Below are 12,602 nucleotides of genomic sequence, written 5' to 3'. Positions count from 1 at the left end.
AGTGCAAGTACCAAAAAGAAAGCGAAGACGATTTCAATTTTTACAGGCTACATGTTTCAGGAAAAAATTTTCCTTTGTATTAAGCCTTTTTACTGTATTTTTGGCATTGAAAAGAGCATTCTTCTGAGGAACTGTTCCAACAATGTGAATCAGCTAATGAACAAGGACATGTCTCAAGTCCCTTGACATGGATGGGAGGTGGGAGGATGGGAGACATCCACTTAGAAATTATTTTTGTAAGTCATTAAAGGATGAGATATTCTAAAACATTCACTTAAGAACACACTCAACTACTTTAAAAGCCCCAAAGCAGCCTTTATCATTTCAGATTCATGGTACAATGTGCAGATTAATTTTGACATTATCTGTTCAGACTACTGCACACATTTTATTGTTGCCATTTAAAAGATTCTAATAGGATAACACCATTGACAGCTTAACCTTTATTAATCTATTGATACAAGATGATCCTTTTAGCATAAGTCAGATGAAGACATTACAAAAATTATATAGCTATTAATAGATTACAGATAAACTATTTAAAAGAACATTCTCTTTATAATATTGGTCTTTTCTTTACAATTAGAGACCAGAAAAATGAGGGGGCTTTGTCATAATATTTTACTAAATTCGCATTTAAATAATATGAGGCACTTTTCAGAGATTATTAAGAGCTACGAACAATTAGCTCGCTCAGAGGTAAAGCTGAAGAATAAGCCTACAGTATTAACTGTTACTTATTGTAGTATTGCTACTATTTACTTCTAAAATCCAGGTACCCAGAAGCTTAGAGTTTGTAATACTGAAGTCAGATCCAAGCTTTCTGTCTGTCTGTAGTAACAATTATGCTTCTCTGATATTTTTCACATACAAAAGACTGTTTAAATATGAATTAAGCTTCACAACGTAACTGTAAGGTAGGAAGTGCCATTACCCTTTACAAAGAGTAGAAACAGATCGTGGCTTGCAGAAAGGAAGAGGAAGCATGAGGTGGACAACTCCATGGGCTCAGTTCCATTCCACATTCTATCATAATACAGCATCTCTGGTGTTGCTCCAGCACACTGTATTATTTTGATAGTTCTAACTACAATCACAACCACAAAGTAATTTAAAGTCTGATATTATTCAGAGAGAACAACCACCTATGTTCCCAATCACAAGACCCAAACATGGAGCATTCAGATTTTCAAAAAGGAAAGCTGTTACTCAGTTGTTCTCATCACTCAGTATAAAACCTTCACACAGACTTTACACAAGAATCACATCATATTGCTGCACGTGGACTTGCCAAAAGACACTAAAATATCAGAAGTCAAATTCTGTTCTATGTATATCCATATACCTATATGGGATAGAAATTCTTGCTCCTGCTTTCAAAGCCCGCCTGAGGACAGGAGAGTTTTGCAGTTTCCACATCTCGTCCTACATATAGCTGCTCAGGTGGAGTATTTGTGCAAGAAATAAAAATAAATAAAAGTATATTGCTATGACTAAAAGCTCTGCAATGCATTCATGGTCCCAAGGCAAGAGCACAGGGCACATCTGAAATATTAAGTTCCTTGATCAAAAATTAAAAACAATCAGACAAGCTATTGGGATGGAGGGAAGAAAGCTGTTTTCAGTGGGAATGTATTTCTTGTTCCTTCTGGCAAACAGACCATCAAAGGAAAATGTTCGCCCACAAGTGTCACAGTTATTCAGTATCATATCCCAAAATGGGTCCCAGCCATTTCTCCACCTCTGTCACAGACAAATTTTTTCTCAGAGCATAATCTTCAACCTGCAAAGGAACCACAAAACATGATGAAGATTTGGAAACTCCAGCTTTTACCATTTACAAAATTTTTTGGGACATCTGCGCACAAGGGTGTTTGTGAATGCTATAATTCTACCACAATGGACAGTGCAAGTTACCTGATCTTTACATATCTTGCCAACAGCAAAGTATTTGGATTTGGGATTGGAAAAGTAGAGGCCAGAAACTGCAGAAGCAGGAATCATTGCTAGTGATTCAGTCAAACCAATTCCTGGAAAAGAGAATGAGAATTTTCTTATTCTCTGAATTGATAAGAAGCATAAATTCAGAATCTTTTTTGTTGGGCAGCTTCAAGCTGCTCAGAAACCAAGCAGCTTTCAGATGACCTAAAACCAAAACCATTTTCAACACACAGCTTTAAATATATTGCAGATTTTCATTACAGTATTGCTACAGAGTAACTGTACAGCATCTTAAGACATTTTGGCAAATGAAATGGGTAACTACAGGCTCTGAAGCACAGGAAGGTATTTTAGAATTGCGGAAGTAGTAGTCGAATGTTTGACATGTAAAATATCAAAGGAAAACAAATGGAATACATTCCTTTTTTAAGAGTTACCATCTCAAGGTTTCTGTGGACCAGAAAATACACTGCTGAATTGGCTTTTTTTCCTGCTTATATCTGGAAAGCATTCCTGCAACCATAAGGATGCTAGATATTTTATCTGTGCAGCAGAACCCTGTTTGCATGCAATCTGGTAATTAGGGACATAACTCCTTCACCAAAAGGACTGGCGCTATTTTGCAAATTCTCCTTGAATGAGGCAAAATAAAAACAGCAATGAAAAGGGGAAGACAGCAACTCCCAGAACCGCTTCAGTTTGGGTGCTTATGTACCTCTGCACCACACAATTCACTGTTTGTTGGCATTTCAATCTTTCATTTGCATAAAAACAATTTAAGAATCTTAGTAAAGCAGGCAGAGGTACCTGTTGTTTCCTCAATATTTGCAAGTTTCCACATGGTGAGTTTTTCTGTATGGTCAGGCTGGCTTGGATATCCAGGGGCAGGGCGAATTCCCTCATATTTAATTCTGCGTAGGTCAGAGATATCCAGCTGCTCAGTACTACAGTAAGCCCAGAATTCCCTTCGCACCCTTTCATGGAGCTCCTCAGCAAATGCCTTGGAATAGCATGCAAAGATTTTTTTTATTTTTATTTGTGCAGATGGATGCAACAGCTATTTCGTGAAGACAAACAATGACAGAGACTTTCTCACCATTCTCATTTTAATTTTTAAGGGAACTCTTATCATAGGTGAGAAATTTGATAACATTAAAATTTACATACAATACATATTTTGCTTATTCAAGTATTTATTTTTTTTCTCTTATCAGGAGACAGTGGCTTTTTGATTGTCCTGCTTTAAAATCCTACATACTCAAAGAGGTAAATACACGGACAAGTAACGAGAAAAGACGGAATTCATTAGCCTATGGTAGAAATGCATCTTTATAGCACTGAAGTCATTACGTCCTGACTGCCTAGGTATCTTGTCCAGATTTAGCTATGGAAGACCACATCATCCTTGCGTCCATGCTAGCATCAGATGTAAGTACGGGCCCTTGCTCTTTTTAGCAGAGGACCTTTCCTCTAGCTGAAAGCAGGTAACCGCATCTCTTAACTGCTTTTATAGCTCACACTATTTTGCCAGCAATGGTTGCCCCTCAGGAGAAATCTCCACTTCAGTAAATAACTTCAGATGGCATCTAATAATAATAATTTCTGTAACTCTTATAGCTTGAACTACACAACTAGAGCTATCCCTATTTGCATTGCACCAAAGCTGCTGTAAGTTTTAACATGGTTACTTAGGTGTAAGCACAGGGGCAGGCAGAAGGGGATAAAGGAGTAAGAGGAAAGGGACATCACTTTCTAAACCACTCCAGTTAGAGCTTTAAGAGCATGGCTGTCTAAGCTTAAGACAAGTTAAGTCAAAAGACCTGTACCCTGCATACACCTGCATGGTCACCATTAAAAGCAAAAGGCATGTCTGTAATTCAAGAACATAATCAGTGGGTCACACCTGGGTCCAAACACATTCTCATGCAGGTAAAACAAGATTTAAAGGTAGTTTTTAAACAGTCTTGTTTTAAAATCTACTAAATTCTATTCATCCTCAAAACCCTCCTAAAGAGCTCAAAGATTCTTTTGCAGCTAGAAGATAAGGACAGCAGAATCCCTCTGGTTCAGAACAGGACTCTTCTCCTGAGACAATTTCAGCAGAACCAGTTCAATTTCAGATTTAATGCAGAGCATACATCACAGGCAACAGTTTAAGTTTATGCTAAAACTTGGAACAGCAAACTGTCAAGCAAATCTAGTACACAGTTAGAAAATTTGCCAGGAAACACATCATAAAACCTCATACCTCTGCCAACCGATCGCCAAGAGCCTTTACCATTATGATGTTGTATTCATCATCCTGTTTCCTGAATTCACTGCATAACTCATCTACACCAAAGCAGGCCACAGCAAACAGGCCTAAGTAGTCACAAATGCCAGAATCCAGTGGTGCTATGAAGTCAGAGAGGCAGTAATATGGATCTGTGCAGGCAGAATCCTTTTCAGCCTAAAGTAACAAAAACAATGCAATAAATCAGAGTACTTAAAAAATATTTTAAAAGTACTAGTGCATTATTAATCTAAAGACCAGTATTTTGAAAACTAAGGGCTTAGGGTATTTCTGACAAACACTTAACTAGGCTTTGAGCCATGATGGCTTTCTTGCACGTGAATTAGAAGAAAAACACCTTACTTACTCTAAGGGCATTTGGTTCACTGAAGAATAAAATGTCAGAGGAGGGCTGCTGTGCTGAACACACAGAGATATTTTGCTTATATTCACAGCTGATAAGATTTAACAGCTTATTCTGCAGACAAATTATTACAAAATATGGGACACTTGTGCTAACTGCTGGGTAAGGGGAGGAATTTTCCATCTCTAGCACTCACAGATTCCACATTTGTTAGAGAAACTGATGGTTGATAATTCACATCCTAAACTGCAAACTGCAGAATTCTTCAGCAACTCCCATTTTAGAATGTCTGTGAGTTTATAAACACTCCTAGTTTCTTATGCTCAAACCATGTGCTTAATAACCCAGACCAAAGAGTGTCCCAGGATGTAGGTTTACACTAGCCACATGCAAATGGAAACAAAATGCATCTATCACTACTGAAAACTGAACACCAAGCAAAGTTCAAGCGGTTTTACGTAAAAAGGAAACATCCTGCTCACTGGATCCTTTTCCAAAATGGAAGTAAGGAAGTAGAAAGAGGGGACTGACTGCTGGCCATAGCACCTAACAGGACGTTTTACACTTGAGGATCATATCAGTATGCTCATTGTGGGAACATGACTGCTATTTAAGAAGTGGCACAGCTATTGTAAACCTTCCCAACTTACAGACAGATAAAAGTTATTTCATGGCTATCACTTAGCTGAGGATTCCTCTCCAACTTGTCTTATTTATGACCGTACTTTAACAATGCTTTCCACTCTCCCCCAACTACAGTTTGAAAATTGAGCAAAAAACAATTCCACCCCTGAAAAAAACTGACGAAAAATGGTCAACTGACTCCCTAGTTTCTACAACCTGCTAGGTTACAGAATGTACCATAAAACTGAAAAAAATAGCTTTTTTCCACAGGTGCAATCTGTGATAATTTTAAGGTTCTTTTGTAAGGAATACGGTTAAGGAAAATATCTCCAACTTTTACACTTACATCACATCCTTAATAGTGTCAGTGTCAAGGAGAGAACTGTGTACTGAAAGGAACATTTTATATATGAAACAGGAGGCAATTATTCTCTTCAGCTTTGCTCTGCTGAAGCCTCTGGTGAATTACTACATACACGAAATTGAAAGAGATGAGGCTAAAATATGTAGAGTCCAAAAGAACAGTACCCACAATAGCACAAGTTTCATGAACTTAACCTTTGAGAAAAGCCTGAATAAATTTGGAATATAAAAAGTCTAATGAAAGTAACAGTATTACAATAGTAAAAATTGCTACAAGAACAACAGTAAATCAGATCTCTCCTTGACAGAACCCTGGGAAAAGGGCAGGAAAAGAACCTGTAGTAAACTTGATTTACGTGGGATATCAAAATGTTTAACTAGGTGGTAAGGCCCTGGAACAGCCCTGCCTGAATGCTTGTGAGAAGAGTTTATATAAACATCTGCCATGGATTGTCAAGATACACTAGATCCATCTCCCTGCAACAGATAATCCGTTCCAGTTCCCTGGAACAGATAAACTTGAAGTCATGTGTTTCTTAGAACAGTTCTCCAGTATTTGCACAGCACTGTCCTCACAGAATACTGTACTCCAGAAATTTAGGTAATTGCTAAATTTTTCTGCCATGTTTGATGACTCTGAATATGTGAACTATGAAGAAACCAAGTCTAGGGAAGAAGGAGAGGCAGAGTATCTTGAAAATGTTCAATCTATCAAAATAAATGCAAATCTAAGTAAGTATGACTCAAGCATTAATTCTTACAATAACAACTCTCAATCAAAATTAACAGCCAGCTAACCAATTCTGAATTGCTTCTTCATATGGGGGATTTCACATAAAAATTAAGACTATCAAAAACACTTCTCTCCATTGAGCTTTATTTTCCAGGTATTTTAAGTGTTTTTAACCTTTACACATTCAAGGAGAATTTCTCATCTAAGGCAGAATCCAAGGATATTAGAAAATTGAGGTTCATTAGATTCTAATTTAGCACACAGGGTCCATGTGATGAATTTATACAGCACAGTGCTTTAGGACACCTTAAATATTAAAATGAAGCCAGAAAATGCACGTCATGTCTGAAGATGTCAAATCTATAAAGCATTTTGTACAACTACTACAATTCCAAATATTACAGTTACTACAATACAAATATATGGGTCATCACTAACAAGATCTTGTTATTACTGAAAAAAATGGCAAGACAGCATCTGCAGACAGATTACAACAACCATTTTCTGCACAGATTTTAACAGAGCATTTCTGTTACAGTCTTGCAATTCAGGAGGATTGGGGGAGGAAATCGCTTTATTTAATATTCTGTCACCATACCTGTTGCCTCAAGCCATAAAATTTTGCTATTGGTTCCGAAGATCCCACTGCCTCTTCTGCAGCATATAAATGGATATCATCTTGGACACTTCGAGCTGGCCAGAACCCAACCACACCTCTGGCTTGTAATCTCTTTTGATTAATCAACTTTTCCAGTAGATTTTGAGCATCATTATAAACTCTCTTTGCCTCTTCACCTACCCAAAAAAAGAGAGATACCTTTAGAAAAGGCCTGTTTTCACAACTAGCAAAATGACTTTAAGAATTGCTGAAGATTGATTCATTTTCCACATAACTCTCTGATGACTGCAACAATCTGTCAGCTCCAGCAGACAGAGACAGCGCAGTGTGATTATGCCTGTACAGCTGTAACAACGTATCTTGGGAAAAAATCATTTCAGCCAGCACCATTCTAGTAGGGGCAGAGGATGCAGAATAAAATGCACAACAGAGGACATGTGCATGCACCTACATTACCACAGTGCAGCAGACCCACGACACTGATTTCAGCGTCACACTTGCATTTATATGATTTATTTCAAGGCCTGCTGAATAGTTTCAAAAGGAGACAGAGCCCTCTTGCCATCCTCACCCACAACAGGGGCACACACATACCAAATGCTTTGTTGCCATTTCATTAAAATACCTCCCTGTGGTTTTGTGGGTGAATTCTAAATAAGATGGTTGAGCATTTTTCTCCATTTATTTTTCTGCCTCACATGCCAGTGCTTGGGGTTCACTAAGTGTTGCTTTAAACAAATTATTTCAGCGACACTAGGTTTCCACGTATTTTCCCTATTCCTATGTATTTCAAAACATTCAGAATCCTAATGCAGCATGGCACGTCTGTTAGGACTGTTTACATGAAGCAAACGCAGTTTCAATACTCACCTACAGTTTTATCATTAAAGACTTTAGGGAAACCTCGGTTGGGATACTTTCCCCTAAGTTGCCAGACATCAAAGAAAGGCTTCCAGTCAATGTATTCCACCAGCCTCTTCAGGTCATAATCTTCAAAGACTTTTGTGCCGATGAATTTTGGTTTAACTGTAGGAATCAAAAGTACAATCTGACATGATGGAAATAATTTAACATTGCTCTTGTATGTGCAGCATAACTGATGCTCACCAGCCTCCACCACTACAAACGACCTCTTTCAAAGTAATTGGCTTAGAATTCTCACTGTCATATCGTTCCCAAGTCCTACCTTACTCTACAGTTACGATAGGATTTAAAGCGTAAAAGGCATATAAAGTTGAAATAGAAAATTTAAGGCCTTTTGTTCTTTCATATAAATCAACACTGATTAGGTGTTGGACTCCTGAACTTATTTCATCAGCCAAAACAGAAGAGCAAAAAAGCTATGCAACTTATCAATACCATATTCCATGGGCATATACCTTTCATATTTACAAATCCTGCTTTCTGTACACAGACATATTACATGCCATGGTACTACAGAATAGTTCTGTAAATTAATATGTGATTTATAAGAACTTTTGCAACCACCACACACTTATTCTGATGCATGCACACAAAGAAAAAAGCGAAACAAATCACTGTTATGATGTAGCCACAAGCTCTGCACTTGTTTTGTCTGAGCTGTTCGATACTTTATAACACAGCCTTTAAGATGAAAATTAGCATCTTGTTGAGTCTTGTAAATGAAATGACAGAATGCAACGAAGCATTAATGTCACTGCAGGATGCAACTTCTTGTGGAATGCTCTTTATACTTCTAGCCTCTAATTTAAAAAAAAATAAAATCAAAACTATAGAAACAGTTTTATATTTATATATATTTCTTTATATATATTTATGTATATACAGAAACAGGTATAGAAACTGATGGGGGAAGGGTAGGAAAAAGTGTGAGGACGAACTGATAGAAATGCCTATGTGTGTTCCTTAAACATGGCATAGTAAGCTTGGCAATAGAAAAAGCCAGTCTGACATTATTTTGCAAAGCAGGCATTAGATTTACCTTTGATTTACAGTAACTCACTGTTTAAGGAATTTTTTTCCAATTTTTTTATTAACTATTAATTTATTTTTTAAATATTCTGTGAAAAATAAAAAGCAGAAACAGGATACTCAAATTTATGAAAAAAAAAAAATCTCTGCTCAGACAGACATGAATTTACTCAAGCTGTTACACTACTATATCCTGAAGTTTAATGAAGCCTAATCTAATTAAAAATATATACAAAATAAGTGCATAAAATAAAGGCAAGGCACAGCAATAACAAACAACATTTAAACTGACCTGGTTTATGGCCTGATAACCAGTCATTATGGAAACCTTTTCTCCTTGCTTGTTGTAAAGACAAGTATCTTCTTTCCTGTATGGACATAAAGGTTAGTTGCACAAAGCCAGCCATGTTTCAGCCAGATAAACTGTAACTGTTGACTTGGTGGTAGAGTTTTACTCAAAACAGCCCTCAGGACAAAGCTGACAACAGACAATTTCAGTTCCAACAATGCCCAGTTCACAAGCATAAGCATAAGATTACACCACAACCACAGCATTATTTTTTCCTGTAGACTTCTAATGAAACTGGCCTACAAGATTTCTAGTTCCCCTCAACTACACAAAAAGTTCCTTTATTACTTCAAAATACATGAAAATACAGGTACAGCAAGATATTCTCCTGCTGCCTGCGAAAAGCTTAGGCTTGCAGTGACACCACCACCACTGACTGCAGCATGCCTCTGGGCAAACCACTGGCTCTTTGGAAAGGCACAGGAGATTGATAACAACTTCAGTAAGGCCCATGAATTCATAGCTGACTTCTGCTTAGAGGAGAGTGCTGCACTCACTGAGCTTAATGGACTGGCTCCCTGTGCAAAGACAGCCTTAAATTTGATCAAGCCAATCATCCTCCGTAAGAGGCCTCAAGCTTCATACTTCTTTTAGAAGAGACCAGGTAAGAACCAGATGACTTTCATCTTGCTTCTGTGTTTATTCACTAAGTTGGCCTCAGAGGAGTCATATGTTTTTTGTTTCCTATTGTTAATCTGCACAGTCCATCTCCGTATTTCACTGCTTTCTTCTCCTCGCTTTCCTAAAATGGCAACCTCAGCTCTCTACTTTTGGGACTTCTCAGATCCTTCATCTAAACAATACGAACACATCAGGAAAGCATGGTATTGTAAAATACCCAACTGAGTGTGGCCCAGTATCAGCAAAAGCAACCAGTGCCATTTTAATTATCCCAGTGTAGCTCCCTGTTTCCGGATACTGCTCCAAGAATACATTTGTCTCCTGTAGGTTAGTTAAGTTGAGATGACTGCCAGCTCCAAGGACACGTCCTAGATACCACTGATTGCTCATTGAGGATCATCAAGCATTTGTTAGGGTCAGGCAGAACTTTCCCTTATAGGTTAGAAAAGTTGATTTCATAAGCACTTCTGGGAATTTTCCATCAATTCTTCTGCATGTTTCAAATTGCAACAAAATATACGTGAAAGTTTTCATAAGGAGCTGAAACTGAGAGTTAGTAATGAGGCAAGTAGCAAGCAATTCACAGAAGAAAAGCTAAATCAATTACATTTGTACCTTGAGAGACTCATAGTGTTCTTGTCTAATTTCTTCATATTCCTCTAGTATTTCTTCAAAGAAATCATCCTTTACACTTTCATCTAAGAGCTGGGAGCACTGAAAAAAGGGAAAGAGAAAGCACTAAGTACATACTGCAACATATTATAGTAAGAACAAAGTAGGAACTTCAGGCTAAGCCACCTGTCTTTCAGACTCACTTCTGATTACACTTCACAACACTAAACTAAGCCTTACCACTAATCTGCAAACCAGATTCGAAATGTATTTAAGAATTTGATTATTACTGAGAGCACGGCCCTACACTCAGGTAATATTAGCAGAGCCAAGTCTGGCTCTGGAAACACCTGAGAGGAGAAATCTCCAAGACTTTAGAGACTGGATAGTCATAGAAGCAACACACAGCTTGGCCTATGTCTTTCCAGCAGGTACTTGCCACCTAAGACTACCCATCTGTCTGATAGAGCGAGCATCTATCCCAGAAAACTCCAGCCACATGTTTCATAGTACTAATGTTGCTGTACTATTAACTTCAGAAATATATTCAAAATAGAAAGAACAGCAGTTCACACCTAACCCCATTGCTCTTCACTATAAAACATCTCAAAACTACAATCAAGGACTCAAAGTGAATCATGCCACACTTGCTAGAGAAACGGGCATTTAAACAAAGGTATTCAGTGACAATAATTGACAAAAGTCATGTGAGATAACCATGCAGCAGCAAAAAGAACTAAGTAGTTTAGACACTGGTCTCTTGTCGTGCCCCTTCAATTTTCTGCCACAACATTAAACCTTAGAGTTCAGGATGAGAGGCACAACAGAAAAACAGGACATACATTTTTGCATGGAAGAAAAACTATAATTTAGAACTTACAACCACAACACTCTTGGATGCATCCAGGACATGAATTACAGGTGCACTATAACGTGGAGCAATTTTAACAGCTGTGTGTGTTCTTCAACAAAAAAAGAGAAAGAGTGAGCATTTCACAACAAACAAAAAACCCCCAAACAAAAAAAAGCAGACAACCCCCAGCACAACGAGCTCAAATAGGAAATCCCAGTCACCCAGGAATCCTAGAAGTCATCATGGGCTGGCCAGAGGGCAAGGATTTTGGAATGTCACCAGAGGAGGAGGTGATGTGTGCTGAAACCAGGACAGTTACGCATGAATGATTAAACACGGATTTTAATAAGAGGTACATAAATACTTCTCTTCAAAGAGTATCAAAATGCTTTATAAATAATGTGCTAACTCACATTCCCTCACTGTCTTATCAGCTGACTGAAAATCAGCAACTCATTAGTTTGAGTCTCAAAATTTCAGTGATGATTGTTCCAAACTAAGCCTACCAAGAATTAATTTTTTTTTTTTTTTTTTTTTTTTTAAGATCTTTTTTGCTCATCTTACATTTCTCCCTCCCACATGCTAGTTTCTGTGTCTCTGGGTTAGCATTAACATATTTCAGTGATGATTACTACATTTCTACAATGCTCTACTTCAAAACTCCAGGCACAAGGCGCCTACTCACCTGAAGAAGGAATTTGGCCAGTGGTCAAATAAATATTGCAAACTTGCACCTGCTTGGTCAGTCAAGTCATTCACATAAACTCCCAATTCAGCCAATTATTTAGCATTTGCTAATATTCCAGTCCTCATTGAAATACTTCAGCATATAATAAAGAATCACTTCTATATTATAGTACTTTGCTTATCAAATTATAGTTTGGAGTCCTAAACTGAGGCCTAAGCTATCATGTGAACTGCAGATGACTGACTACCCACATTGCTCAAAGTCCTGGCAAACTGTGCAAGCAAGTGCAGGAACAAAGACCACACAAGCCAAAGTTCAGTTTGCTTTCTTGAATGCTAAGGTCAAACACTGTTTTTTTAATTAATTCAAATCAGAGCCCAGGAAGCAATCTTCTACAGCAAAGATCTCCTTTTTCTTCAGGTTCTGTCAAATATTTCAAGCACTTGGACATGGAGGTTACTGATGACTGTGCAACACAACTAACTCTGTAACCAACTGTCCAGGATCTTCTTACTTCGCTTCTAGGCAATGCACTTTAAATATTAGCAGTTCTATTTTTCAGAAGAAGATATTGTATCTTCTATTTTGATAGGAACATACAAAGGAAACA

The 12,602-nt window shown here is 37.7% G+C and overlaps 1 protein-coding gene across 3 annotated transcripts in view; it reads right to left on the bottom strand.

Annotated features, from left to right (window-relative positions):
* Window positions 1–291: 291 nt before the first annotated feature.
* MTR (5-methyltetrahydrofolate-homocysteine methyltransferase) overlaps window positions 292–12,602 on the bottom strand; it is a 51,500-nt gene continuing 39,189 nt past the window's right edge. For all 3 annotated transcript variants that reach the window (XM_030499883.1, XM_030499884.1, XM_030499885.1), the window contains 9 exons: window positions 11,332–11,413; window positions 10,455–10,553; window positions 9,162–9,237; window positions 7,787–7,942; window positions 6,896–7,092; window positions 4,190–4,390; window positions 2,749–2,941; window positions 1,918–2,030; window positions 292–1,783 (listed from right to left, as the gene is read on the bottom strand). In XM_030499883.1, the coding sequence (XP_030355743.1) occupies window positions 1,697–1,783; window positions 1,918–2,030; window positions 2,749–2,941; window positions 4,190–4,390; window positions 6,896–7,092; window positions 7,787–7,942; window positions 9,162–9,237; window positions 10,455–10,553; window positions 11,332–11,413 (1,204 nt within the window). In that variant the 3' untranslated portion in view covers window positions 292–1,696. The remainder of the gene's footprint in view (window positions 1,784–1,917; window positions 2,031–2,748; window positions 2,942–4,189; window positions 4,391–6,895; window positions 7,093–7,786; window positions 7,943–9,161; window positions 9,238–10,454; window positions 10,554–11,331; window positions 11,414–12,602) is intronic.

This window comes from Strigops habroptila, chromosome 10, assembly GCF_004027225.2.
Source record: "Strigops habroptila isolate Jane chromosome 10, bStrHab1.2.pri, whole genome shotgun sequence".
NCBI classification, from domain to species: Eukaryota; Metazoa; Chordata; class Aves; order Psittaciformes; family Psittacidae; genus Strigops; species Strigops habroptila.
The sequence above is the reverse complement of the archived record's forward strand: the minus strand, read 5'-3'. Positions and strand labels throughout refer to the sequence as shown.